Raw genomic sequence first — 27,080 nt, 5'->3', positions numbered from 1 at the left:
TCTTTGCCTGGTGGGAGGGGCTCCAGAGCCAATTCATTTTGGCGGTTCAATTTCAACATGGCTGAGGTGAGCCATGGTAATGAGGCTGTGGAGAAGGGGCCTGAGGGGTCATCTCCGGAGTCTGTGCCAGTTGATACGACCATCTCCAGGGTGAAACTCCTCGACACCATAGTGGACACTTTCCTCCAGAAACTAGTCGCCGCCAGGAGGTAGGTGGGGACCAATGGTGGCGGGAGGGGTTGGCCTCGAGATCGTAAATCCCGCGAGAGCGGGTTGGCTCAGTCACGTGAGCGGCCTTGTGAGGTGGAGCCTGGCGGCTCCGCAAAAAGCTTTGCGCCCGGTTTCCCCTTCGGCTTAAGCTGCCAGGCTGAGAAGGCCGCTGGGTCCAGTTCCCCTCCCTCCCTCCCGCCGGGCAGCCGCGGGGCCGCTGGAGTGCGTTTCCCAGGGCGTCATCTGGTTGCCCACGCCTGGCGCGCCAGTGTGCATTCAGCACTGTTGGCGGCCGTGGAAAGGCGCGGGAGGATGCGAGGGCTCAAAGTATTCCTAAGGAGAAACTTACGCTCTTTCGATTTTGACTTGAGGATATCGTACAGTTTTAAAGCCAGAGTTTTGCCCCTGATCCCACCGCGCCGGCGCCTGTGACACTTACCCTTGCACCCGCCGGTCGTCCATGATCCTTGGCCTCGGTGATTGCCATTTGGTCAGGCTTGGTGGTCCACTTTTATAATCCCATTTACCCAGGAGGATCGTGAGTTGTAAGGACAGCCTGGACAGTTTAGCCAGACACTATCTCAAAATTCAAAACCGAGCTGGGGATTCCTCTGAGACTCCGTGGTCCATCCGTGATGAGGGGAGGGATGTGGATAAGAATAACACTCCCATTTTTTAAAATGTTAAGTAGATTTGGTCATGTTATGTATGGGTGTTCTACTTGCATGTATGTGTGCACACCACATACGTGCTTGATGCCACATACTCTACCCCTACTCCCCATGAACCTAATTTGAAAGAAATCTTGGGTTTGAAGAAATAGCCCAGTGGTTAAGAGTGCGCGCTGCTCTTCCTCCGTTCAGTTGCTTGCACTCAGGTCTGGCACTGATAACCGCCTGTAACCCTAGCTCCAGCACACCTCCAGCACCAGCACACACACATACACACACACACAAGTCTTCTTAAAAAGCAACGTAATCTTTGAAGCAGGGTCTCAGTTGCTGAGGCTTCACTTGGGCTGTAGGCCTGTCTCAGCCTCTGAGATGACAGGCCCACCTCACAGCTGCAGTCCAGTGCCTTCTGCAAGGACCTTGAGGTCTGCCTCTTTACTTACCTCCTAACAGATATCTCCGTGCCTTCTCTGTATTTTGTTGCTGCAGATAAAATAAACAGTCAAGTGACTACTCATGGGTACATATAACAAGATAATCACAGGTAACAGTGGACAGATGAGTTAGTGGGTGGCTAATATACCACAGAGAACTAGGTAAGATAAGAGGGATCTACTCTGAGGAAATGATTATGGAGCTAATTTTGAAAGATGGGAAAGAAATAGTTTTTTGAAAAATAAAGTTTACGCATACAGGCCCTGGGGTAATCAGATCTTCATGGTAGAGATATTCTTGCCTACAGTGTAGTGATCAGAGGGAGAGTAGAATTGGGAGAGGCTAACATTCTCAATTAGAGCCCAGTTTTGCATGAGAATTTTATTTTTAAATTTTTTTTCATTATTTTGATTTATTTTTAAATTTCATGTATTTTTCCTGCATGTATGCCTGGTGCCTTCAGAATCCAGAAAGAGCATCAGATCCCCTGGAACTGGAGTTATGGATGGTTGTGAGCTGTCATGAGGGGGTTGGGAATTGAACCTGGGTCCTCTGGAAAAGCAGCCAGTGCTCTTCAGTCCCTTGCATGAGAATTTTAAAAAAGATTTATTTTCCATAGATAAGAGTGGTTTACCTGTATGTGTGTATGTACCACATGTGTTCCCGGTGCCCTTAGAGGCCAGAAGAGGGTCTCATCTCCTGGAACTGGAGTTATTGATAATTGTAAACCTCCATGTTGGTTCTGGGAACCAAACCTGTGTCCTCTGCAAGAGCAAACGGTGTTCTTAATGGCTTGGCCATCCTTCCATCCTCCTCCCCCTTTGCATGGCAGTTTGTAAAACATGTTTTAAATATTTTACATGCACCACACACTCTCAATATGTTCCCAACCAATGCCCCTCACTTGTTTAGTTTTCCAAACTTTGGTCTTCTCAAAGACCTATTAGTTGGCTATAGGCCCTCAAGTTATTTATCGTACAAATAATCATTGACCAGTGATGGTGCCCAAACTGTTGGAGTCGCTGGACATACGGCAGTGACACACCAGTGTGGAGTAGACATGATATTGATATAAAGGAAAGGTCAAAGCTGGGCATGGTGGTACACACTTGTAACCCCAGCACTTGTGGACGGGAGGTAGGAATGAAGAGTGGAAGGGTTATGTGGTCCCAGTTGGTGCTGGGAATGACAAACAAGGTTTTCCCATGAAGCAAGATGTCTTTGACCCCACAACACCTCTTGAATCAGGGACATTTTTTGTTATAGACCGAGGAGAACTGGAGAGAGGAGGTGCAAGTCTTTTCTCAGCTTGGCTACTGTGAAAATAGAAAAGATTCCTGAACTCACAGATACTACCGTGCCTCAGCGGTTGGGGTCTAAAGGATCTAGCAGAATCTGGACGCTTTTTAATCTCTAAAGAAGATGATGTCCACTAATATGTTGTCAGAAACCCAAGACCACAGCGCCCAAGCAAGACTCAGCATCCTGTTACTCAACGTGCCCTGTGGTTGTGTTAGCTTCCTCTCTAATAAAAAGCCTGAAATACCTGACTAAGAAGGGTGTGTTCTCCCTCATGGTCCACAGTTGCTTTGGTTTGCATTAAGCTTGGGAGCAGCTCAGCTCTTAGCACCTGGAAGGAAGAGGGGGCCAGAGTCCAAATATCGACTTCAGCCATCCAGCCCCAGTGAGCTAACTTCTTTCTACTGGGCTTATCTCATAGAGGTTCCACCACCGTCGAGTAGCAAAGACTGGAGACCAAACTTTCAGTACTTGGACTTTTAGGGTCATTTGCTATTCAAACTATGACAGTCCACCTTCCTTGAATACAGTGTAAGACTTAAAGGTATGGTCTGGCTTGCAGTGTTCATTCTGCCTGATGCTCAGAGCCCCAGGGCATTTCCTGAGTGTCAGACCTGTGTCTCCAACTTACTACCAGAAATTTCCATTTAAGTGTCCCACACAGCAGTCAAGCTCCATGTGGATTTACCTCTTCTCTTCCTGGGTCCTTTATGTGGTGGGGAGCAGCTTCTGGCTAACCATCTTCTAGGTCTATTTGGGAGTTCACACTGACCCTTCTTGCATTTCTTATCTTACTTCCAGCCTCGACATCACTGTCAGTTACTGAACGCAGTATCAAACTCCACACTGTCTTCTGGCCTTGGTCTTATCTGCACCCTCCAGTCCACATGGCTTCATCATGACCTTCTGCTAGACATATTCAGTTGGTCTGGAGCTGCCTCACTCTGCTTTGTCCACATCTTTAACCTCAGGCCTGAGCCTGGGGTGCAAAGCAAACACTTTGCATGCAAATTCAGGTCTGCAGACTTGACACTTTCCCCCCTTGTTGATTCTGATATAACATCTCCTTGGTTAAGTGGATGCTTCAGTTGGTCTTCAGAAAGGATTCAATAAATGTTAGTTATGCTTTGAAAAAAGTAGCTTATTGACGGACTACTTGGAAGTGTAGGGTTGGAGAGTGATTGGAGAATTCCTGGCAAATACATACAGACTGTTTATTTTTGAGACAGTCTTGCCGTGTAGCCTAGGCTGGCTCAAACTCAGAATCCTCCTGCTTCAGCCTCCTGAATGCTGGGCTCCAGACTTAAAGGATGGATGCAGATATTTGGGTTCCTGGATACCCCTCCTCCCAACCCTTCCAAGCTATTGAAAGTCTTCAATTTCAAGGGCAAAGTACTTAGATCTGTGACAGAAGTTGTCATAGAGAAATTGTTTCTTTATTCATGTGTCAGTCATGTAAAGGTTATGGGTGGTTTATTTGTGTTTGCTTTGAGATAACATTCAGTCCATTGCTCAGACTAGCTAAAACTCAATATGTAGCACAGGCTGTGCTGGAACTCATTGCAGTCCCCTCTCAATCTACCCACTGCTGAGATTACAGGTGTGAGCTGCCACATCCACATTAAAGTGTGTGTGTTCTTGGGGGTATACATGCATGCACTTGGTATGTGCACATGCATGTGGAGGCCAGCGGTCAACTTCTAGTGGCTTTCTGCTGGTCTATACCTCTGTGTGTGTGTGTGTGTGTGTGTGTGTGTGTGTGTGTGTGTGTGTGTGTGTAGGTCAGAGGATAACTTTCAGAAGTCAGTCTTCTTTCTACTGTCCCTAAGAATCTACCCATCTCTACTCCCTGACCCCTGGGATTTTGGTACTGGGTACCAAGTTCAGATCCTAATGTGTTCATGGTAAATGTTGTACTGATTGAGTCATCTCCCCAGTTTCTACCCTCACTCCACAGTTGGAATTGTGGTTTGGATTTGTATAGCGGTTGGCCTGTTTTGCTGTTATGTTATTAGAGCTCAACAAGTTGTTTGTATTTGTTTGTTTTTGAGACTGGGTCATGTATACAAAGCCAGTTCAGGCTGGCTTTGATCTTCTGGTTTTCTGCCTCTCAGATGCTATGATTATTACAATCTATAAGGTGAATGCCACCATGCCTGGTTTTATTCAGTTCTGAAAGTTGAACTCATGACTTGGTACACCTAGGCAACTGCTCTATGTCTGCAGCTGAATCCCTTCTAAGGGATCAGGGCAGCTGTAACTGCAGGAGGCATTGGACACAGTATTTTGTAACCCAGCTTGGTCTGTCCTCGGACCCCTGCTTCTTTTGTGCTAGTCGCTGCTGCCCTCTGGTGAACACACTATGGAACTGTTGAATCGGGAAGCATAAGGCAGGCCTGGCTTTTTGTTTTGTCATCTCATTTGACCCATGCTGGCCTAGAACTCGCGCTGAGGCTTCTCTCACTTCTACACCCTGACAGAGGGCTGCCGGTGTGTACCACCACACACAGCTGGCTCCCTGGGCACTGTTACATGTCTCTTGTGTGGGCCTCTTTCCATATATGTACAAAGAAGTATTTGTATTTGGGCATTTACATAAAGGATTTGAAGACAGCCAGGGTTATATAGAGATACTTTGTCTCAAAGCAAAACAAACAAACAAACAAACAAACAAAAAAAAAACAAAATGAAACCAGGTTGACAAATGACTAGCTTTCTCTAGTCTCAACAGTGAGCTTACAAAGGTCTAGGTCTCCTCCCCCACCCCCCCTTTTTTTTTTTAATACCCTCTATCACCCAGGATAGCCTGGAACTCAGACAGACTGGCCTTGAATTGTAAATGAAAACCATCCTTCTGCCTCTGCCTCTTAAAAGTACTGGGATTACAGGCATCAGCCACCACGCCCAGCTCTGGAGCCCTGACTTCTTACATGGGTACTGGGTATCAAGCATATTTTTACATGTGCATGGCAGGTGTGTTAACTGGCTGAGCCGTCGCCCAGACTCTGAAGTTAAATTTTTGTACAGTAAAACCATAGCTCCTTTATAGTGAATTGTTCTTTTCGTTTTCTGTTCCTGGGGTTTGAGCCCAGCACCTCATGCTCCACCACTGAGTTACATTCCAGTCCCTGTCACAGGTGTTTAGGAAAGAAAATGAAATGCTGCTTCGGTGAATTCCGTTAATGCATGCAGATCGAGAGAAAACTTGGGTTAAAACTGGCCACTATATTCACCTCAGGACTTACCGTGTGTTTGTTTTGTTTTTGTGGGATTTGTTTGTTTGTTTGTTTTGGTTTTGTTTGTTTTTTGAGACAGTCTCACTGTGTAGACCTGGATGGACTGGAGCTGTTAGAGATCTGCCTTCCTGTGCTGGGTTATTAAAATCGTACATACCACGACCAGCCTTTTACTTATTTATTTACTTATTTTTATCTTATGTGTATTGGTATTTTGCTTGCATGTATGTCTGTGTGAGGTTGTCCCTTAGAGGCGGCGTTCCAGACAGTTGTGACTTGTCCTGTTGGTGCTGGGAGTTGAACCTGGGCTCTCTGGAAGAATAGCTGTGTTCTTACGGAGCCATACCTCTAGCCCCTACTTACTTGGTTTTTAATTCTGTTTTGGTTTTGATTTCTTGTGTCTTGTTTTCCCAAGACAGGGTTTCTCTGTGTAACAGTCCTGCCTGTCCTAGAACTCCCTTTGTAGACCAGGCTTAAACTCACTGGGATCCATCTGCCTTTGCCTCCCAAGTGCTGGGATTAAAGGCGTGCCCCACTACTACCCAACTCTGTTTTGTTTGTATGTTTTTGTTTTTTAAGATTTATGTATTTATTATATATATAATGTTCTGCCTACACGTATGCCTGCACACCAGAAGAGGGCACCAGATCTCATTATAGATAGTTGTGAGCCAGATAGATACCTTGTGGTTGCTGGGAATTAAACTCAGGACCTCGAGAGGAGCAGCCAGTGCTCTTAAGCTGTGAGCCATTTCTCCAGCCCTTTTTTGTTTTCTAAAAATAGTATGTTGCTGTATACTGCAAGCTTGCTTCAAACTTATGTAACTGAAAATCTGCTTTTTCTTTTTTTTTCCATTTAGGTTTTTTGAGATAGGGTTTCTCTGTGTAGCCCTGGCTGTCCTGGAACTCACTCTGTACACCAGGCTGGCCTTGAACTCGGAAATCCACCTGCCTCTGCCTTCTGAACGCTAGGATTAAAGGTGTATGCCACTGCCTTCTGGCTCCAGCTTTTGAGTGCTGGCACCTAAGTATGTATTAAGATGCTTTCTCTTAAGAGCAGGGCAGGAAGCCAGGCGGTGGTGGCATACACCTTTAATCCCAGCACGCAGAGGCAGGCGGATCTCTGTGAGTTCGAGACCAGCTTGGTCTACAAGAGCTAGTTCCAGGACAGGCTCCAAAGCCACAGAGAAACCCTGCCTCGAAAAAGAGAGAGAGAAAGAGAGAGGCAGGGCAGGGCTTCAAGGGCTATAGATACAGCCCGAGTGAAGAACTCTTTCTCAGGGTGCTCATGAACGAAGCTGCCCTCAATCTCCTGTGCTCAGGGGATCTTCCTGCCTCAACTATGGGTAGCTACTTTTATCTAGATTTTTTTCCCCCTGAGACAGGGTTTCTCTGTGGCTTTGGAGCCTGTTCTGGAACTCACTCTGTAGACAGACTGGACTTGAACTCACGGAGATCTGCCTGCCTCTGCCTCCAGAGTGCTGAGATTAAAGGGGTGCACCACCACAACCTGGCTTATCTAGAAACTTTAAAAGAAAAAGTGAACCTGTGATAGTGGAATTCAGAAAGCTGCAGTGCATTAAGAGAACTCTGTTTAGGAGCTTTGGAAGCCCAAGGCCGGGCCTCACCTCCAGTTTCCTGGTAACACTAGAAAATTCAACTCAGGTTTAAAGCTTAGTTTATTGGCTTCTCTGTTGGTGTTGTTATTCGAGACAGGATGTCACTTAGTAGCCTTCTACTTGTGCCTATTACGTGATGAGGTTACAGGCTTTTGCCGTCATCATGCTTTGTTTTATGTGGCAAACATAGGACTTGCGTGTGCTCGGCAAGCATTCTACCGAGTTTTATTCTCAGCCCTAGTAATGAGGTTTTAAATTAAATGTTGATGTTGTTTTGCATTGTTTTGTTTTGAGACAGGATCTCTGCAGTCCTGGCAGTCCTGGAACTCATTAAGATCAGGCTAGCCTCAAATATGCAGAAATCCCCCTTCTTCTGCCTCCTGGTTGCTGGCATCAAAGGTGTACACTACTTAGTAATTTTATTTTATTTTATTTTATTTTTCCCAAACAGGGTTTCTCTGTGTAGCTTAGAGCCTGTCCTGGAACTTGCTTGCTCTGTAGACCAGGCTAGCCTTGAATTCACAGAGCTTGCCTGCCTCTTCCTCTCAAGTGCTAGGATTAAAGGCGTAAACCACCACCGCCTAGCTTCAATAATTTGTTTTTTATAGGTGTATACTATGCTGGTTTTCTCTCTCTTACAGGAGGATGTTATATCCCAGATTGGCCTATGTAGCTGAGGATAAGCTTCAACTCCTGATCCTCTAGCTTCTAGTTCCTGCTAGCTGGGATTACATGCCCGTCGCACTACAGCCGATCTATGCAGTTCAGGATTGAACCTGGGCTTTATGCGTTCCAGGCAATCACTCTCCTAGCTGCAGTGATAGTCATGTTGGGATGTGTCCTGCAGTATCACCTGTAGTCCCAGCTCTTCAGGCTGGGCCTTAGAGTCACTGAAGCCCAGAAGTTTGAGACCAGTGTGGACTACATGGTGAGGCTATAAAACAAGCAAATAGACTGCTGCTCTTACAAAGAATACAAAGTCTGGTTGCCGGCACCCACCTGACAGTTCACAACCATCTGGAACTCCAGTTCCAGGGAATCCCGTGTCCTCTTCTGGTCTCTTTATGCAACAGGCATGTATGTGCTGCACAAACATATGTTCAATGAAAACATCCATATAAAATTAAAATAGTAAAATCTAAAAACATGGGGGGAGGACAGAGAGCGATAGAAGACACCCTACATCACACATGCATATGCATGTGAACAAATGCACACACATAGTACACCAGCACATGTGTGCACTCATAGAGTACTTACTCATTGTATTCCCAATGGCTTCTTGGCTGAGGTGGAAAACTCTTGCCTTCCTTCCCTATCCTACTCCCACTGAAGCCAGGGCTTCTACTACTTAGCTGCATCCTTGGTCTCCTTTGCTTTTGTGTCTGTCTCTTTCAGACCATTTTTCTTCAAGATGTATTTATTGTCTGGGCGTTTACCGTAAATTGGAAGCTCGCTAGGCAATGGTGTAGCCTCCTGCATCTGCCAGTAGGGAGGGAGAGATGGCAGCAAACACGTGCTCCCTTGAATGCGGCAATGGGCAATGTGACAGACTCCCACCATCTAAGGGTAAACATTTTGTCTCAGTATACTTGGGTGACTGTGCTCAGATATCAAAAGGACAATTCAAAGGACAGATGCTGGGAACCTTTCCAACCCACAGCCCACAACAGAGTTCCAGGCATCTTGTTTTGCTCCTAGTCTCACCAGCCACTCAGTCTGTGGCTACAAAGAGGTATGTGAAGGGACACATGACGCTGCCCAAGTAGGCTGGAATTGAAATAGGGTAATTGTGGCTTAAACACCAGAGATCCTGTTCCTTTCCACAGCCCACTCAGGCACCCGGGTCAAGCCGGGCGCACCTCTCCTCAGCTCTACTAGTGGATAGGACCCAAGGAAGATGGAGCAGACTCTGCCCACAAGGGCCACTTGAGCCCTCTTCCGGGGTCCTGTTATTAAGAAGTCTGTAAATGTGAAGGACCCCAGAAACATGCTCATTTCACAAGGAGGGACACTTTTCTACAGAGTCCCAAGGTAGCCAAGCTAGGCAGGAAGGTAGTCAGAGCAGGCGCCAACACTAACAGCACAGAACGACACTGGAATGTAGTCTCTCTCTCTCTCCCTTTCTCTCTTCCTCTTCCTTTCTCTCCCCCTTCCCCTCTCTCTCCCTTTCTCTCTCCTCTGTCCTCTGCCCCCCCCCCCATTGATGTTGGGTGATTTCCATCAGCTGTGTGGAAATGGCTGGAACGAACACTTGTGGATTTCTTGAAAACTACACTCAGGAAAGGAAAGTGATGTTTTAGAAAATGCTCATGGCCATGTGTTGGCCAAACATAAAATTATACTATCTTATAAACACTGTAATACCCTTGTGGAAAGGAGTGCTTGAACCTGGGTGCCCCACAGCAGACAGCAACAAAACAGTATGGAATCTCTGAAAGCTAGGCAACTGGGGTGGAGGTATGGCCCGGGCTGCCTGGCTGCCAGCCTGTTCCACTCCCAGCTGCCTCCCGACCCTGGCCCTCAGGTCTGCTTGAGTGGAGAGCCCTTCTGCTCAAGCTCCCATGACCTCTCTGTGTTTCCTTTCTCCTTGAGACAAAGCAGGTGTTGGCTTTGACCTTCACCGTGTGTACAGGAGGCCAGCCAGTTCTACCCTGGAAGAGCATGCTGGCTTGTAAGGACACGCTGCCTGAGTTCAAGTCCTGCCTCTGTAGATCTTTGGTTGAGTGGTCTAGGCAACCTCTTCACTTCCATAAGCCTTGTTTCCTCCTTTGTTGAGTGGAACAGCAGCATCTGTACTGTCCAAATTGCTCTCAGGATGGAATACTCCTGCATCCCTGAAGCGCTAAGGATCTGCCTCATACACAGAAACCTCCCTAAACAGGTCCATACTGTAGGGCCTAACACTGTCAGCCACCTGGCTTCTCAGAGCTGAGAAGTTTCTTCCCCTTGAAAGGCAGGTGCTTAGCTTACAATGTGAAGAAACAATCCAGAGCAGGAACTGGCCACTAGGATTTGTCCCCACAAAAAAGAAAAGGTGCTGAGTGAGGTAAGCCAGACCCAGAAAGACAGATGCCACATGCATGTTCTCACTCATGGGGAGGGGGGCGGAGGGCAGCCTAAGCTACACAAGACCCTATTGAAATATACACAATAAAATGAATAAAAGGTCATCGTGGTGGTTCAGTGATGTTTTAGTTACTTCCCTGTTGCTGTGACAAAGCATCATGGCCAAAGCAACTGATAGAAGAAAGGATTTAATTTGGGCTCACAGTTTCAGAGGGTTGGAGTCCGTGACCATCATGTCAGGGAACATGGCAGCAGGCACGCAGGCATGACGCTACTGTAGCTGCCTGAGAGCTTGCATCCTGATCTACAACTAAGAAGCAGGGAGAGACACTGGTGTGGACTTCCCCAGTGACAGACCTCCGCCAACAAGTTCACACTTCTAATCCTTCTCACAGTTCCACCAACTCTGGAGCCTTTGGGGGGCATACTCAGGTCATACTCACGTGGGGTGGTTTGAATGATAATGGCCCCCCATAGGCTTCTCTGTTTGAATGCTTGGTCCCCACTAGTGAAACTGTTTGGGAAGGATTAGAAGGTGTGACGCTGGGGGTGGACTTGGAGGGGTTTTGTGGGGCGTATTTTTTGAGGCAGAATTTCTCTGTATAGCCGTGAGTGTCCTGGAACTCATTCAGATCCGCCTGCCTCTGTCTCCCATTTGGTGGGATTCCAGTCCCATGTCTTTCTCTGCTGTCTGCTTCCCACCATGATGGTCATGGACTCTACTACCCCCTGCAACCATGAGCTCTAAATTAAATACTTTCTTTCATAAGACTGTGTTTAGTCACGTTGTCTCTTCACAGCAATAGAACACTGAGACTGTGTAGCAGAGGTTGACCTTGAACTCTTGACCGTATGGCCTCCATCTCTCAAGTGCTGGGATTATAAACGTGTTTTTTGGTTTTATGCAGTAGGGAATCAAATCATGACTTCATGTATGTTAGGCAAGCACTCTACCAACTAAACTACATCTCCAGCCCCATAACCCATTTGTAAATTTTGCCAGAGCCCTAGTTTGGAGTAGAAGCAGCCTACCTGTTACCTGAAGACAAAGGTGACTAGCTGGGGGCCGATCACCCTATGTTTGCTTGTCTCCCTCCCAACAGCTACGAGAGATTCACCAGCTGTTACAAACACTTCCACCAGTTGGATCCTGAGGTGACAAAGTGGGTCTATGACAAGTTTGTGGCTCAGTTACAGACATCCATCCGGGTAAGTGGCACAAATGGCCAGAAGATCCTTTTTGCTTATGTTACACTCTACACTCAGCTCCCTAAAGTTGACAGCCTATTTGCTGTCCCTGTCTGCTCTGCCCCTAGAGCTGCCATCCGGTGCAGCAGCTGCAGTGCCGGGCACCCTTACCCTCCCAACAATGTATGTCTTTGTTTGTTTTTTGAGACAGGATTTCTCTGTAGCTTTTGGGGCCTGTCCTGGAATTCATCCTGTAGATCAGACTGGCCTCGAACTCAGAGATCCTCCTGCCTCTGCCTCTTGTGTGTCAGGATTAAAGGTGTGCGCCACCACCACCTGGCCAATATATGTCTTAAATGCTGCCTTCTCTCGCCATCCTGTGATATAACTGTTTATAAGTTGTCTGCCAGCCAAGGCAGTGTGAGCTCCACCAGGGCCAGGCAGGCCTCATTCACTTTGCACCTCCAGCTTCTGAAGACACACTTGATAAACTGAGTATTACTGGGAATGCCAGAAAGGACAGGGCTCTGCTCCACTCATGTCTTAAGTCTGTGATGATTCCCCAGCATGGGGGCACACACCTTTAATTCCAGGACTCTGGAGGCAGAGGCAGGTGGATCTCTGGGAGTGCAAGGCCAGCCAGGACTACACAGTAAGAACCTTCTCAAGAAGGAAATAAAAGTTCCCATGATGTTCCTAGGATATCACCTGTCTGAGCTGTTGCTCCAGGATGGTCTTATTAACAACAGGTGCCTGGCATGGCGACAAGCGAGTTGCAGTGTCCAGAGTTTGCTCTGTTGTATCCCTGGCTGACCTTGAACTCAGAGAGATATGCTTGCCTCTGCCTCTGGAGTGCTGGATCAAAGACATCTGCTACCACTCCACTCCTAGTGTGCAGGTTCTTTTTCAGTGTTTGCTATTCTGTATTCCCTTGTATTAATTCTAAAAACTACACATTGTAGAGAAATGGGACTATTCAAGAGGATGATAGAAATTAGCCAAAATCTTCCTCAGTGCTACCAGCATCTCAGCATGTTTCCGCTGAGATCATGCATGAAGTCATGACAGCTGTTTTCCCTTCTGCCCAGGAGGAAATCTCAGAAATAAAAGAGGAGGGGAACCTAGAAGCTGTCTTGAACTCCCTGGATAAGATCGTAGAAGAAGGCAAAGCCCGCGGAGAACCAGCTTGGTGAGAGTGGGTAGAGGGTGCTTATCAGGGTGCTTCAGTGTCTGAAAGGAGACCATTTCTGAGTTCTTGGAACAGGCCCCTGGAACAGGACACTTTGAGGCCTTCCTGGGACCCCCGGGACATTATAGGAGCAAGTAGAAGTGGAGGTTTGGCTCCATGGACAGATCAGGTGACCAGGGGCGTGGCTCTGATTAACTGGGGAAGCATGTACTGTTTGCTCAGTGTGGTTGCAGAGGCCAGAGATTCAGTCGTGAACAAGCTGCCCTCTGCAGCTGCCATTTCATCAAACAGCTTGGCTTTCTGGGCTGCCATGTGCTGGAGAAAGAAGTAGCGACTGGGACAAAGAGTGGAGGGCAGGAGACCATCGTGACCAGGGTGGCCTGGGCCCTAGGAGCCTTTTACTTCCTGCCCTGCCCTTACCTTTCAGCTCCAGGCTGCAGTTGGCATATACCCTTTTTAAATTATTCCATAGTGGTGGACACTGAACGGGTAGGGCCTTAGGCATGCTAGGCAGAATTCTTCTGCTGAGCTATATGTAGCCTTAGCCCTCTTTCTACATTTTATTTTGATACAGGGTCTCCCTGAGTTCCCTCAGCTGGGGACTATAGCGATGGCTCAGTGATCAGGAATACTGGCTCTATTCCAAAGGACCCATGTAGCTGCTCATAACCACGCTTACCTCCAATTCTAGGGGATCCAGCACCCTCCTCTGTCAGCACCAGCACTCGTACAGCGCAATTCATATAGGCAGGCAAAACACCACACATGCAATTCATATAGGCAGGCAAAACACCACACATGCAATTCATATAGGCAGGCAAAACACCACACATGCAGTTCATATAGGCAGGCAAAACACCACACATGCAGTTCATATAGGCAGGCAAAACACCACACATGCAATTCATATAGGCAGGCAAAACACCACACATGCAATTCATATAGGCAGGCAAAACACCACACATGCAGTTCATATAGGCAGGCAAAACACCACACATGCAATTCATATAGGCAGGCAAAACACCACACATGCAATTCATATAGGCAGGCAAAACACCACACATGCAATTCATATAGGCAGGCAAAACACCACACATGCAATTCATATAGGCAGGCAAAACACCACACATGCAATTCATATAGGCAGGCAAAACACCACACATGCAATTCATATAGGCAGGCAAAACACCACACATGCAATTCATATAGGCAGGCAAAACACCACACATGCAATTCATATAGGCAGGCAAAACACCACACATGCAATTCATATAGGCAGGCAAAACACCACACATGCAATTCATATAGGCAGGCAAAACACCACACATGCAATTCATATAGGCAGGCAAAACACCACACATGCAATTCATATAGGCAGGCAAAACACCACACATGCAATTCATATAGGCAGGCAAAACACCACACATGCAATTCATATAGGCAGGCAAAACACCACACATGCAATTCATATAGGCAGGCAAAACACCACACATGCAATTCATATAGGCAGGCAAAACACCACACATGCAATTCATATAGGCAGGCAAAACACCACACATGCAATTCATATAGGCAGGCAAAACACCCCACATGCAATTCATATAGGCAGGCAAAACACCACACATGCAGTTCATATAGGCAGGCAAAACACCACACATGCAGTTCATATAGGCAGGCAAAACACCATACACGTAAAATAAAAGCTATTTTTCCTTCAGCTGACCTTGAACTCAGAAGTTGAGGCTGGCTATGCTCTTGCTGCTGCTGCTAAGATTGATCTGTCTCCTGTATATGGATGTTTTGCCTGCCCTTGTATCTGTACTTCCATGCCCGGTCTGTCAGAAGAGGCAGCAGCAGATATGGACTAGAGTTACCAAGGTTGTGAGTCTCCATGTAGTGTGTAGTGCTGGGAACCAAACTCCAGGCCCTCTGAGTGCTCTTAACCTGTAGCCCTGGCTGGCCTGAACTGACTCTGTAGACCAAAAGGCATAGATATTGATGTTTAATAAGGATCAGAAGAAACAAATAGGCCGAATAGATGTTTATTTAGGGAGAAATAACTCACAACACAGACAGATGAACACCAGCAGGTTCCTGGTCCCAAAGATGCCTCTGGATGTACTGTCCCCGTGTTGCTAGCAAGAGAGCTCTCAGAGCCCCTCCTCAGACTTAGTTCCCCTATGTGACCAGTGCCCCTGTCTCCACCCCAATGGGTATGGAATCGCTCACTACAATTCCCTTTTAAGTCTAAAGAACAAATTTAGGCTTGAAACAAAACTATATACAAAACAGTGAATAACAAGTGTGCTCTAAGAAAAGGAAAATCAATAACAAACTTAAGACCTAACTATCTAGTCCTAGGGTGAAGTCGAAACAGGGTTTACAATAGAATTGTCCTAAGCTGGAAAGCTTAAGTCTAGTACCTAATATATCTAACTAGGAAGAGAGAATAATGGTTGTGATAGTTTAATCTCCAACCTCATCAAGACCTGAGAATGAAAATGATACTAGGGTAGACAGGAAGTGCAGATGGGCAACTTCCAAAAGGTGCAGCGAGGACAGAAACAGCATGGGCGTGGTCTTTGCCGCAGGTGCGGACAAAGTGACTATCTCACTACACATAAAGATCTCCTTGGGGGCTGGAGAGATGGCTCAGAGGTTAAGAGCACAGACAGCTCTTCCAGAGGTCCTGAGTTCAATTCCCAGCCACCACATGGTGGCTCACAACCATCTGTAATGAGATTGGCACCCTCTTCTGGACTGCAGGCATACATGCTGGTAGAGCACTGTATACATAATAAATAAATAAATCAAAGTGTGCACCGCCATGACTGGCCTGTAGGCTGTGAACCCTGACCTTCCTGTCTTACCCTCTCGGGTACTGTGGATTGCAAAGGACCACTTTTGTACTTGGCCTTAAAGAAATTCATGTTTATGTCATGGCTGGTGATATTCAGAAGTGGGGAATGGAGGCTGGGAGTCAGCATGTGACCTGGTCCTGGGACTAGAGTGTCTGTGGCCCTCCTGCCTGTGATGGGCTGTCAGAGAGGTGGCCCACCATCCAAGTAGGTAGCTTCATGCAGGTAAAGTACCAAGTGGATGTGTGGCTGAGGGGCCTCTGGCTCACTCAGCCCAGAGACACCCCCCCCCCCCAGGTATCCAGCAAGACACCTCCAAGCTCAGGGTTCTCTCTACTGGGGATACCTCAAATTTTAAAATTACATTTATTTATTTATTCTTTGGGGGTGTATGCCACAGGACACCTGTAGGGGTCAGAGGACAGCTGAAACTTTATAACTAAAAAGGGATTTGTAGAAGAACCTACAGTAGTGTTTGCTGACTGACTAATCTTGCTCCCTAAAACACCTTCCCTTATCTGTCTGTAATTACTAGCTCTCATGGGGCTTCTGAGAGGCGGGGCCCTCTCTGAGGAGCCACCCAGTCTGGGAGGCCACCCTGCCTCCAGCCTAACTCATAGTCTGTTGGGGTAATGCACCAGCATGGACACATGGTCCTAACGACAGAGGCAGGGTCTGCAGAGCCACTGTGAATTGCAGGGTGCTGGAGATGGATGAGTGCGTAGAGGAGCAGGCTTTATGGGAAGCTGAGTGAGGAGGCCTGGGGTGTGCCTTAGGCAGGGAGGCTGAGGGTCAGGAAGCCAGAGTTCCCATCAGGGGCAGGCTTGGGAGGGAAAAGGGATCCCAGGAGCATCCTAGCCCTAAGCTCAGGACTTGACTTGTTCCTGGTTGGGTTTAGAGGTAGAAGCCCCCTGTGCACTTACAGGTCCTCCCTCCCTGTCCCCTGGGAACCATGTGCCTTCTCCCCCAGGCGACCTAGTGGGATCCCAGAGAAAGACCTGTGCAGTGTCATGGCACCCTACTTCCTGCAGCAACGGGACACCCTGAGCCGCCGAGTGCAGAAGCAGGAGGCCAAGAATGAGGAACTGGCTGGTGCTGTTCTGGCCGGGCGCAGACAGGTGGAGGAAATGCAGCAGCAGGTCCGGGCCCTCCAGCAGGCATGGCAGGCAAGTGCTCGGCTCTGCCTGTTTTCTCAACGTGTCTCAGGCCCCATGGGTTGGTGGCTTCCTCTCTCCCAGCGGAAGGGATCCCATGGGAGCAGACTGTGCCCATAGCAGTGCTGACTCAGGTCGGCTCCTCAGTGCTTGTGTTTAAGTCCCAGCACACCATCCTGTGCTAAGTGGATGCAAGCAGAGACGGGAGAGCCTGGCCTGGGTCCAGGTGGAGTCCACACTCAGGCCAGGGGTGCAGCTGCTGCTGAGTGCGGGCACGGCATGCGTCAGAAGGACCCCAGGGGTTAAGGAGTTGTTCTCCAGGGCAGGGGTTTCAGTTCTGTCACTTATATGGTAGCTCACAACTGTCATAGCTCTAGTAGCAAAGGATCTGTCACCCTCTTCTGGGCTCTATGCACACTTAAAAAAGAAAGAAAAAAGGCTGCAGAGTCTCAGGTGCTTGGAAGCAAGTGCCAACAAGTGTGTATCCCTTGAGTGAGAAGTCAACTCTGAAATTGGTCCCAAGGGACTTTTGAGGTAGTGAGCTGTGGTGCAGGTGGTAGATGTGACTGGAGAGGTGAGGTCACTTCTTAGTGGCTCAGATGTGGTTCTCAGGGTCTCGGGAGGGCCCGAGTGGCAGCGTTGCTGCTAGTCCTCTTCAACTGCAATACAGATGCCCAGTCTGTGCCTAATACAGTGGACAGTGCATAGCCCCTTTCTGAGGCAGGTCGCCCTGCTTCAGAGGTCTCGGCTCCCAGGTCCCTTCTGGCTTCCTCCACAGCCTGCCCTGGTCACAGACAGTCAGCGGAGGGAAGGCCTGGCCCCATCCTCTCCAGTCTCCCAGTGCTGGTGTTTAGGTACTTGGAGCCACCTTCGGGATCTTCAGCCCCTGCATCTCCAGAGGGCTCCTTAGCACTCCCATCTCCCTGGACAACAGATGTCCAAGCCATGGTCCCCGAACCTGTAAGCTCTGCTCCCATAGCCACAGCTCCAACCCAGCTTCCATCCTGGCCTTGTCTGAAGTGCAGTAGCTGGATCAGATGTTCACAGCTGACCCTGTGCGGGAGCCTCAGTGCGCAGTGATTGAGCATTACCCAGCATGCCCTGGGTTCCACTTTCACTCCGGTGAAGGCAAGGGAGCTGAGCTGCTTGGGAGTCCTTGTTGAACATGGATTCCACTCTGGAGAGGCCCAGCAGGGGTGGCTTGGGCATCCAGATGGCCATAAATACCTACTGGGTGGTGGGAATTTCCCACTTGTCTGTGTCCAGTCACATCCTGCCAAGACCCCGGAAAGGGGCCTGGCGCACGAGGCTTGCTTCTCTCATGCCCTGCACATCTGTTCTCATCTTTGGTTTCAGGCTCTTCACAGAGAGCAGAAGGAGCTGCTGTCAGTGCTGAGGGCACCTGAGTGAGGAGCACTGGGCCCAGAGCAGACGGCAGTCGCAGCGGGGGTCCTGTGGAGGTCCTGTGGAGCCAGTTCCCTACCCCCACTGCTTAGGTCCTGGTGGGGTCACCCACACACCACCTTCAGACTCACGCCACCATCTTCTGCCTGCAGGACTGGCGCTCCCACCCTGGGCATCAGACACCAGGCTTTGTCTCCTGGGGCTGCAGCTGGCGTTGCCTCCACACCCTCCCGGTTCACCAGACCTCCCTGGACCGGACTGGGGATAGTGTTTCCAGTATGCACTGATTGCTGCCTTGCAGGCTAGCCCAAGGGCCCTTGCCATGTTCTCCCCACATCTGTAAATAAACTTCCTCTACCACACTGTAATCTGTGAGGATGTTTCCTCGCCAGGCGTCTGGGGTCAGGAGCACTTCTGGGCTCCTGAGCTCTGTCTGCAGTCAAGACATCAATCTGAGAGCTCTGGAAGCCTACAGGCCAAGGGTTGGGTTGTTTTGATCACCCCATAAAGACCACAGCAGGACCCAGGAACATTGGGTTTCCCCAGACAGGATGAGCTGTCACTGTAGCCAGGGCCGCCCTGTGCTGCTCTTTGGAGCAGATAATGTGTTGAGGCCTCTAGGATAATTGAACTCATGACCTCGTTTCTCCCACTTGACACTTCCCCAGCCCAGCCCCACCACGGGGAGGGACAGACATCTCTCCTGCCCCAGAGCCTCACCTTAACCTGAGGGCTGCTTGTGTGGATCTGTCTGAGGAACCTGTGCACTGCCCCTCCCCCATAGCTGAGCCTGGGCACTCTGCTTCCTGCTTATCTGGCCCAAGTCATCCTGTACTGCCTCTTGTCACCATTCTCAATTCGAGATGGTGGTTAGGTGATCAAAGGCAGGTGAGGGCCAGGTGTGTGGGTGTAGCACGTCTTTAATCCCAGCACTCTGGAGGCAGAGGCAGGCGGACCGCTGAATTTGAGGTCAGACAGATCACAATACCAGGCCACCTTCTCATTCCCCACCTCCACCCCAACCCAGGCTGGGAGGCAGTGGAAGCTCTCAGATGGGGCACAGGTTAGGCTAGGATGCTCTGTCCTGTGAAGACAGGTCTTTCTGTTACCCGCCAGGGAGCAGGCCCTGTCTGAGGTTGGCAGGGTGGAAACAGCAGGGTCAGGACCTGCCTGGCCTTGCACTCCGCCCCTGTGCGTCTTACAGGTCTGTCCACCTCGCTGGTTCGTGTTTGGGACTGCCAGAATTGAAGAAGCAGTCCTCACCTTTGTCAGCCTAAGTCTGTGAGGCTTTGGCTCTCGGTTCCCTACTACCTGTCCTAGTTAGGGTTACTAATTACTGTGATAAAACACAATGACCAAAGCAGCTTGAGGAGGAAAGGGTATGTTTGGCTCATGCTTCAACATCGCTGTTCATCAAAGGAAGTCAGGGCAGGAACCTGGAGGCAGGAGCTGATACAGAGGCCATGGAGGATGCTGCTTCCTGGCTTCTTCCACATGGCTTGCTCAGCCTGCTTTCTTATAGGACCTGGGCCACCGGCCAGTGATGGTGCTACCCACCATGGGCTGGGCCCTTCCCCATTGATTACTAATTGAGAAATGCACTACAGCCAGATCTTATAAAGGCATTGTCTCAGTTGAGGCTTCCTTTCAAGAGTAACCAGAACACTACCCCCACCCTTTCTCCCACTTGAGCTGAGCTGTCCTGCACTGGGCAAACGAGGACATTACTGGCCACTCCTTCCCTAGGGTTTGGCTTCTGCCCTCGTGGCAGACATTGAAAATCACAGGCTATGAGATCTGAAGCCCAGTTCGTCCCAAACCTATTTTAGACCTCTGCACCATCTCTAGGGTACCAATGGAGCCCAGCCAGTGCTCCAGCTGAGCCTGAGAAAGAGAGAGACTGGGGGCGGTGGAGCAGTGTCAGAGTCTGCAGCCTCTGATTGTGGCCCACACTCCACTCCCAGGGCCTTGCCCAGGAAGCTGCAAGCCCCGACCACAGCATCCTTTGGGTTTGACCTACTGAGCCAGGGCACATGACCCCCAATTAGCCCTGGCAGCATCCCCTGCCCCGCCTGCTCACACTGGGGGCGCAGGCAGTGGATATAAATGGTACTGGAGGCTGAAGGGTGCAGAGCAGACAAGTCCCACACAGCATCCTGGTGCAGAGTTGGCAGACACCATGAGGACTCTCTCTCTGCTCATTCTGCTGGCCCTGGCTGCACTCTGCGTCTCTGGCCCAGCAGGTGCGTGCCCTCCTTGTTCATCCCTGTGGGTAACTACACTCCTGAAGGTTCTGGGATCTGCTTTGGGAAGGCAGAGGGGAGGGGAAGCAGGATTGGGAGAGAGCAGAGCTAACTGCACAGTTTCCTTTATAGATGCAAAGCCCAGTGACTCAGAGTCTGACAAAGGTACTGGTAGCCTCAGCCCTGCCCCTCACCCGGTCCCCGAAGCCCCCAGCTCCCTCTGTGTTCTGCCTGGCTGTCCCATCTTTCCTCCCAAACCAAGGTTCACCTGATCCTGTCCCTCTGCTCCACAGCCTTTGTGTCCAAGCAAGATGGCAGTAAGGTAATGAATAGACTCCGGCGCTACCTGGACCAAGGGCTTGGGTAAGTGGGAAGGAGGTGCTGGGCCAGGGTTATCCGCCTTCCATATTGGCAGGGAGGAGTTATGCTGGGGTGGCCTTCATGAACTGCTACGGGCTGGGAGTGCAGGTCCATCCCCCAATGCCCAGAGCCTGGCGCCTCTTGTACAGTGGTCAGAGGGGATGGATGCATACCCCGTGTTGGTTGATGCTGCTGTATGGTGTTTCTCAGAGCCCCAGCCCCCTACCCAGATCCCCTGGAGCCCAAGAGGGAGGTGTGTGAGCTCAACCCCAATTGTGATGAGCTAGCGGACCATATCGGCTTCCAAGATGCCTACAGCCGCTTCTACGGTACCAATCCTTAGGGCATGTGTTGCCCGGGGCCATTTGGCAGCCTCAGCTTCAGCTACTCTCCAGGACTCGACCCTCCCTACTCCCTCTCTCTGCCCTGCAAGTGACACAGCCCATCCAAAATAAAGTCCAGACGAGTAATTGGGCTCGAGTCTGTCTATTGTGGGGGTAAAGGTGGTGGGTTAGGGGTGGGGGAATGCTTCACACTCAATCCCAGAAGGCTGCAGCCCAGTTTATTATATTGCTTTGTTATGGATAGTACTGGGGGTGGCTTCCTAAAGTCCAGCAGCCCCCCTCCCCACAGTGACCCCCACCATGTCCATTACATCACACACGCAAACATAGGAACCAGTAAAGGCCCAGTCACAATGGTGAGCAGGACAGGCAGCTCGTGTGTGGACACACAGTTGCTGACAAGTGGCACAGTCTGGCCCTGGGGCAGGGCAGATGGGTGGTCTGGATCCCAGGCAGATTCCAGAGCAGCAGGGTGAGGTCATGCGAGAGGCCCCCCCCCCACCTCCAACTCTGCTGCAGCCTGGGTACCTGCCTCCACTTACTGGCCTTCACTCTTGGGTCCTCTGTCCTTCTACCAGTCCCCTAGACTTCCTCTTCTCTTCAGCCACTCCTTTGAGGCTCAGAATGGCCTCGGCCTCCCTCCATGCCAGTACCAGGGATGGGCCTCACTGTTGTTTAGCCTGGAGCCCCTCTTCTAGCGGGCCACCCTGCAGCAGAGGGTGGGTTCCAGGGATCCGCAGCAGAAAGGCCGTGAAAGCAGCGAGGATGAGCAGGTTCCCGATCACTGCCAGGCTCAATGTGGCCATGGTGGCCTCCAAGCCAAGGGTGGGCTCTTGCATGGCCAGCCAGGCTCTGCGGGATCCCATGTCAGCCAGCACTGCTTCCAACTGGAAGTGGGTGCCCAGCACGGCACAGATGTGGAACAGCTGGTGGCTATGGCCTGAAGGAAGGATGGAGTGGTTAGGCAGAGACCCATCCCAGTTCTGAACAGTTTCACCTGTAGCCTGGGGCAGTCACCTGTGGTCAGGCCTGGGAAGGAGAAAACCAGATCCCTAAAGGTTCTGGAAGAGTGACTGGACCAAGTTGTATAAGCCCTAAATTCTGTGATTACTGAGGGCTGGGCTGGGCTATCCCTCTTGGCTTTATCATCCACCCTCAGGGTAGGATACCCCATGTTCCCGGCCCACTCTGCACTTTTGAGGAAGCAGTCTTCCTGCTCTGCCAGGGCAGCCTGAGCCAGGCTTGTGCTCACCAATATAGTCAAAGCGCCCAGGTGCCAGGCGCTCTGGCAGGTGGGCTGCAAAAAGGAAGCCTGTGAGCAGAGCACAGAGGAGGTGGTAGGTGTGGCTGGAGCTCAGTGCCTCCTGCTCACAGCTGGGGGCCCTGCCCCAACACAGCTGCAGCTGGGAAAAGAAAAGAGCTGTCAAGAGAATGTACCTGGGAGACTAGGGGTACACCTAAGATCTGCCAGGGGCAGGGGTGCTCAGGTGCTGGGCACACGGGTCCTGCGCCTGGAGAGTAGGCAGAGAGCCGAGGCTAGAGACTGAGGAACACCATGAGGTCAAGATGGTAGGCAGAGCAGGGTCTGAGGAGAGCCCTGGTACCCTTACCCTGTAGAACAGTGGGAGGTTGTCAAACAAGAAGGGGTAGGCAAAGGCGGCTGCGCGGAGACCCTTGCTGAACCTGGGGCTTTCTAGCTCTGGGAACCTGACGGGCAAGAAAAGCAGGTTGGTCTCCATCCCTGAGGTGAGTACAGGTCAAGAAGCTACCTTGGATCAAAGGGGATAAAGGCCCTCAGTGGCTAAGAGAGCATCAGGAAGCAGGTGTGCTGAGTGGGAAGATCAGTCATATAGTTCAAGACCCTGTCTCAGGGCTGTGGTGGTGCTGGCCTTTGGTCCCAGCACTTGGGAGGCAAAGACAGGGAATCTCTGAATTTGAGGCCAGCCTGGTCAAAAAAAAAAAAAAAAAAAAAAAAAAAAAAAGAAAAGAAAAAAAGAAAGAAAGAAAAATAAATAAAAGGAAAGAAGGGAGAGATGGTGGGAAAAGGAATAGGGGCTGGTGAGACAACTCGGCAACTCGGCAGGTGTGGTAAACACACACGTTTATATGTAATACAAAAATAAAAGAGAAGGCCCTCAGGGTACAGGATCCAGGCCCCGTGTAAATGTAAAAACAACTGCCTTTCCAGGACAGCACACTGGCCTCCTACTGGATAGGGCACTGGGGTGGCTCAAGAGCAATGTAGTAACCCTGACAGCCAGCCCTGCCTGCCTACCCTTTCCGACACTGGGGAGGCCCAGAACCCACCGCGAGTAGCAGGAGAGGCTGGTGCACACGAAGGAGTTGAGCGCAGCGGTTGGCACGAAGAACTGGTGCAGGCGGCTGTGCAGCCAGGAGGCCGGCATGGAGTAGGCAGCATAGGGGAAGGCGCAGCCTGTGGCGAGGTGCAAGCTGAGGTCTGTGGGCTTGCCCTCTGCGCCCCACCATCACCCACTGCCCTTCAGCTCACCCAGGCTGTAGAGACTGAGCGCCCCATAGTCCAGGAAGTAGCAGATGTGGCGTGCACGGGGCGACATGGAACTAAAGGTGTGCGCACAGCAGGATGCGAAGGGGTAGAGGCAGGCCGGCAGTAGGAAGACCAGCAACGGCAGGTGGTATGGCTCCGCGCGGAACCCCGGGCTGCCCAACGCCAGGAGGCGCCATAGGAAGTACCTGTGCCAGGCACCTGCTCAGATGTTGGGGCCAGTGTCTGGCCAGTCCCTGCCCGCCTGGCTGGCACCCCATCTGAACCTAAGGCAGAGCCTTCATTCACCAGGTTGGCAGGAAGTGAGTCCAGATATTGACCGTCTCATTGGTCATCTGGAAGGAGCTGAGGACACAGTCTAAGGCTGAGCTTGTGGGGCGTCGATAGCCAGACATGATGCTGTCTTCCCAGAACACCTGGGAGTGGTAGGGGAGAGAGCAGAGGAGTCATGGTATGCAGAGCTTTCCTCTGCATGAAAAGTGTATGGTAGCACTGCCTTTAACCTCAGCACTCAGGAGGCAGGGACAGGCAGGATCTCTGGGTTCAAGGTCAGCCTGTTCTACAGAATGAGCTCCGGCAAAACCAGGGCTGCATACACAGAGAAACCCTGTCTAGAAATATAAAAACAAAAGTGTCTGTAAACAGGATAGAAGATGCGCTGGAGATCACAGTGGTCCCAAGCCAAACTTAGTCCAATCCCGTTCTTACCAGTCTTCCAAACCCACAGAACCATAATGGGATCAGATAGAATGAGGGAAAACACACAGGGTGTTCTGCAGAAGGGGGACTCTGGATGGAGGGATATTTGGGCCTTTGGGGAGGGATAGCAGGTTCTATACTGCAATAGAAAGATAAGAAAGTTAGCTTGCAGGAGAAACTTCTCTGATAGCTAACAAGAGAAAAATCTCTGCCCCAGTGAGTGAGTCCTCTGGGTTAGAACCCCTCACCCGCGGAACCTGGTGGACTCGAAGAAGTTGAGGCAGCTTGAGACTGAGCATAGTGGCCAGGTACCTCCACGTTGGCCTGGAGACAGAACAGGAGCAGGTCAGGAATTGGCGCCCATCCACAGGGTTCCTGCTGCCAGATTCAGGATAGACTCTGCCACTGAGACCAGGGTGGACTCTCACACAATGCTGACCACAACTGTTTCCCCTTTCCCTCCGGGCCCTAGCCTTGGGCATCCAGTCACGCAGGAGAGATCCTCAGCCTCCGCCAGAGTGGGAGTGCAGTAAGGGACCCCCAGCAGCCAGGCTGCCTCCGGTTTGGCCCTCAACCAGAACCCTGGCTTCAGGAGTCGCCTCCTTCCCCCGGGGGACAGAAACCTCCACACACAAAATTAGTGCCCTCGGGGAAATTGCTTGAGAAGGGCAAGGAATTAGAGGATGCTCTCCTCTTCTCGAAGGACACCACTTGCGCCCTTAAGGGCACTTGGGACCCCTGCCCCTCCTGGGTCCCATGCCCCTCAGCCCAGACCTGTGCGCTGCGTCCGGGTGGCCTTGGCTCCGCTTGGCCCGCCCGCCTCTCGGCCGCCTCGCCCAGCACATTCCTTGGCACCGGCGGGGGCGGGGCTAACGCAGTGGGCGGAGCCACTGACCTAGACTGATAGGACCCTTCCCCCTGCCCCAGGCTAAAACTTCCTCCCTTCCTGCTGTCAGCCCCGCCCGTCCCGGAGTCTTGCAATGATCTATGATCTGTTTAGTTTGTTCTCTGAATTCGGTGCTGAAGATCTTGCCCAGCTTGACAACACAAACCTGGTCCCCAGACCCTTCATCCCAAGTGAAGAGGCGATGTAGGAGAAGTGCCTGTCCTGACTGCTGCCCCGCTCCCTTGGGATGGGCTGAGACGATACTGGGAGGGGTCCATCAGCCCTAGGCAATAGTGTCTGGAGATCTCCGCAGCAGCAAGGAATGCCAAGGCCCCAAGGCTGGGCCGATGCTTCATTTCCATTTCCTCAGATGTGAACTGAGTTATCCCAGAGACTGACCACGCTACCAGCTAGGCTGACTGGACTCCACAGGCAGTCTGGTTTCTGCTGGTCAGATTGATGGGGAAAAGAATGGCTGGGGATGTGGGCCAGGCCAGGCAGAATGGCAGAGACAGAAGCTGGGGAACAATCTTAGCTTTGTCTGCCAGTCCTGGAGTAGCACGGGGTGACCCAGCCCCATTAGCAGGCAGCTCACTTGGCCTCCTACACACCACCAGGCCTACAGCGTGTCTGGGCCCACTTCACTGCTGTCTTGACCAGGCTAGGGGCCCAAGCTGGGATCTAATCTCTGACCAGAACACCTGGTCCAAGCCTTCCAGGCTCTGAGGTTGCTAAGCAGGAGGCTCCAAAACCAATTTCAGCTTCATCTCATAAGCCATCCCTGCTTTGCTTTTGATGAATGTTGGCCCACCTGAGGACACAATTTACCTGGTTTACCTTGACACAATTTTTGAGTGACCAACCCAGGAGGGTAGGCGGAAAGCCTCATTCCTTATTTCTCCTGGAGTACACCACCCAGCTGGGGAACACCAAGCTAGGTCCAGGTAGATTTCACCAAACACTGTTCTGTAAACCAGAAATGATCACCACGCTTCTGTGATCTCAGCCGAGATATGGAAGGAACCACCAAAGTCCAAGGCCAGGTTAGTTACACACAATTTGGAAGTCTGAGTTTCCTGGGACTCTCTAAACCACAGGTGGTAGTGATACAGGTCAGTGGTACTGGTGTGGAAGAGATTCAGAGATAGAAGGACTTACTAATCCATTAGCTTAGGAGACATTAGGTCAAATGAATATAATTTAGCTAAAAGAGGACTGTCTCCAAAATACCCCAAAGGTAGGTAGTATTCTAACCAAGCCTGTTAAAGTGGATGCTCGGATGTAATAAATGTCTACTCTTCAAGAGAACTAGCCATTCGGCTCTGATTCTCATGACAAAGAAGATAGGGACATATTGTGGCCAACCAAAGGCAAACTTCTTACAAGGTGTTTAGGGCAATAACAGGGTCACAAGTGTCATTAAGTACAGGTCTGCCATCAAGTCTATGTTCTTATCAGGAAAAAGGTAATTCTGCCAGGTGGCCAGGACCCTGGGTAATAACTACTAAAAGAAACAATGAAACAAAACCACTGGCCAGGTATAGTAGCCTATGCCTTTAATCTCATCATTTGGGAGGCCAAGGTAGGCAGGGATCTCTGAGTTTGAGGCCAGCCTGGTCAACAGAGAATTCCAGATCAGCCAGGAGTATGCAGAGAAACCAACCAACCAACCAACCAACCAAACACAAAACC

The 27,080-nt window shown here is 50.5% G+C and overlaps 3 protein-coding genes across 5 annotated transcripts; 2 read left to right on the top strand and 1 right to left on the bottom strand.

Annotated features, from left to right (window-relative positions):
* The first annotated feature begins 17 nt into the window (after positions 1 to 17).
* On the top strand, positions 18 to 18,700 carry Pmf1 (polyamine modulated factor 1). The gene is made up of 5 exons (XM_051199049.1): positions 18 to 209; positions 11,643 to 11,748; positions 12,816 to 12,916; positions 16,745 to 16,940; positions 18,285 to 18,700. Exons 1-5 carry the CDS (start codon positions 58 to 60, stop codon positions 18,336 to 18,338), a joined length of 609 nt encoding a protein of 202 aa, XP_051055006.1. The 5' UTR covers positions 18 to 57; the 3' UTR covers positions 18,339 to 18,700.
* A 1,538-nt stretch (positions 18,701 to 20,238) lies between these two features.
* Bglap (bone gamma-carboxyglutamate protein) lies at positions 20,239 to 21,405 on the top strand. The gene is made up of 4 exons (XM_051199050.1): positions 20,239 to 20,575; positions 20,708 to 20,740; positions 20,869 to 20,938; positions 21,146 to 21,405. Exons 1-4 carry the CDS (start codon positions 20,512 to 20,514, stop codon positions 21,276 to 21,278), a joined length of 300 nt encoding a protein of 99 aa, XP_051055007.1. The 5' UTR covers positions 20,239 to 20,511; the 3' UTR covers positions 21,279 to 21,405.
* Positions 21,406 to 21,886: 481 nt separating this feature from the next.
* Positions 21,887 to 25,309, bottom strand: Paqr6 (progestin and adipoQ receptor family member 6). 3 transcript variants are annotated; one of them, XM_051199083.1, is made up of 9 exons: positions 25,277 to 25,304; positions 24,751 to 24,826; positions 24,512 to 24,641; positions 24,092 to 24,219; positions 23,789 to 23,991; positions 23,587 to 23,713; positions 22,890 to 22,986; positions 22,532 to 22,682; positions 21,887 to 22,219 (listed from the first exon to the last, which is right to left on the bottom strand). In XM_051199083.1, the coding sequence occupies exons 4-9, from the start codon at positions 24,196 to 24,198 to the stop codon at positions 21,945 to 21,947; spliced, it is 960 nt and encodes a 319-aa protein (XP_051055040.1). In that variant the 5' UTR covers positions 24,199 to 24,219; positions 24,512 to 24,641; positions 24,751 to 24,826; positions 25,277 to 25,304; the 3' UTR covers positions 21,887 to 21,944. The 3 variants fall into 3 exon arrangements, with proteins under 3 accessions (XP_051055040.1, XP_051055039.1, XP_051055038.1); XM_051199082.1 differs by lacking the exon at positions 24,512 to 24,641 and having other exon boundaries at positions 24,760 to 24,826; positions 25,277 to 25,309; XM_051199081.1 differs by lacking the exons at positions 24,512 to 24,641; positions 25,277 to 25,304.
* Between the last annotated feature and the right edge of the window lie 1,771 nt (positions 25,310 to 27,080).

This window comes from Phodopus roborovskii, unplaced genomic scaffold (assembly GCF_943737965.1).
Source record: "Phodopus roborovskii unplaced genomic scaffold, PHOROB, whole genome shotgun sequence".
Taxonomy (NCBI): domain Eukaryota; kingdom Metazoa; phylum Chordata; class Mammalia; order Rodentia; family Cricetidae; genus Phodopus; species Phodopus roborovskii.
Note: the sequence above shows the minus strand (reverse complement) of the source record. Positions and strands in the feature narration are given on the sequence as shown.

What these genes read in the sequence shown, in the direction of transcription:
- Pmf1 (XM_051199049.1), top strand. Translation starts at nt 58, where the DNA reads ATGGCTGAGGTGAGCCATGGTAATGAGGCTGTGGAGAAGGGGCCTGAG. An exon ending in AAACTAGTCGCCGCCAGGAG is followed by an intron (nt 210 to 11,642) that starts GTAGGTGGGGAC and finishes CCCTCCCAACAG; the next exon opens with CTACGAGAGATTCACCAGCT. An exon ending in CCCTCCAGCAGGCATGGCAG is followed by an intron (nt 16,941 to 18,284) that starts GCAAGTGCTCGG and finishes CTTTGGTTTCAG; the next exon opens with GCTCTTCACAGAGAGCAGAA.
- Paqr6 (XM_051199081.1), bottom strand. Translation starts at nt 24,801, where the DNA reads ATGCTCAGTCTCAAGCTGCCTCAACTTCTTCGAGTCCACCAGGTTCCG. An exon ending in ACTCACTTCCTGCCAACCTG is followed by an intron (nt 23,992 to 24,091) that starts GTGAATGAAGGC and finishes TGCCTGGCACAG; the next exon opens with GTACTTCCTATGGCGCCTCC. An exon ending in TGGGCGCTTTGACTATATTG is followed by an intron (nt 22,220 to 22,531) that starts GTGAGCACAAGC and finishes TCCTTCCTTCAG; the next exon opens with GCCATAGCCACCAGCTGTTC.
- Bglap (XM_051199050.1), top strand. Translation starts at nt 20,512, where the DNA reads ATGAGGACTCTCTCTCTGCTCATTCTGCTGGCCCTGGCTGCACTCTGC. An exon ending in TGACTCAGAGTCTGACAAAG is followed by an intron (nt 20,741 to 20,868) that starts GTACTGGTAGCC and finishes TCTGCTCCACAG; the next exon opens with CCTTTGTGTCCAAGCAAGAT. An exon ending in TACCTGGACCAAGGGCTTGG is followed by an intron (nt 20,939 to 21,145) that starts GTAAGTGGGAAG and finishes GGTGTTTCTCAG; the next exon opens with AGCCCCAGCCCCCTACCCAG.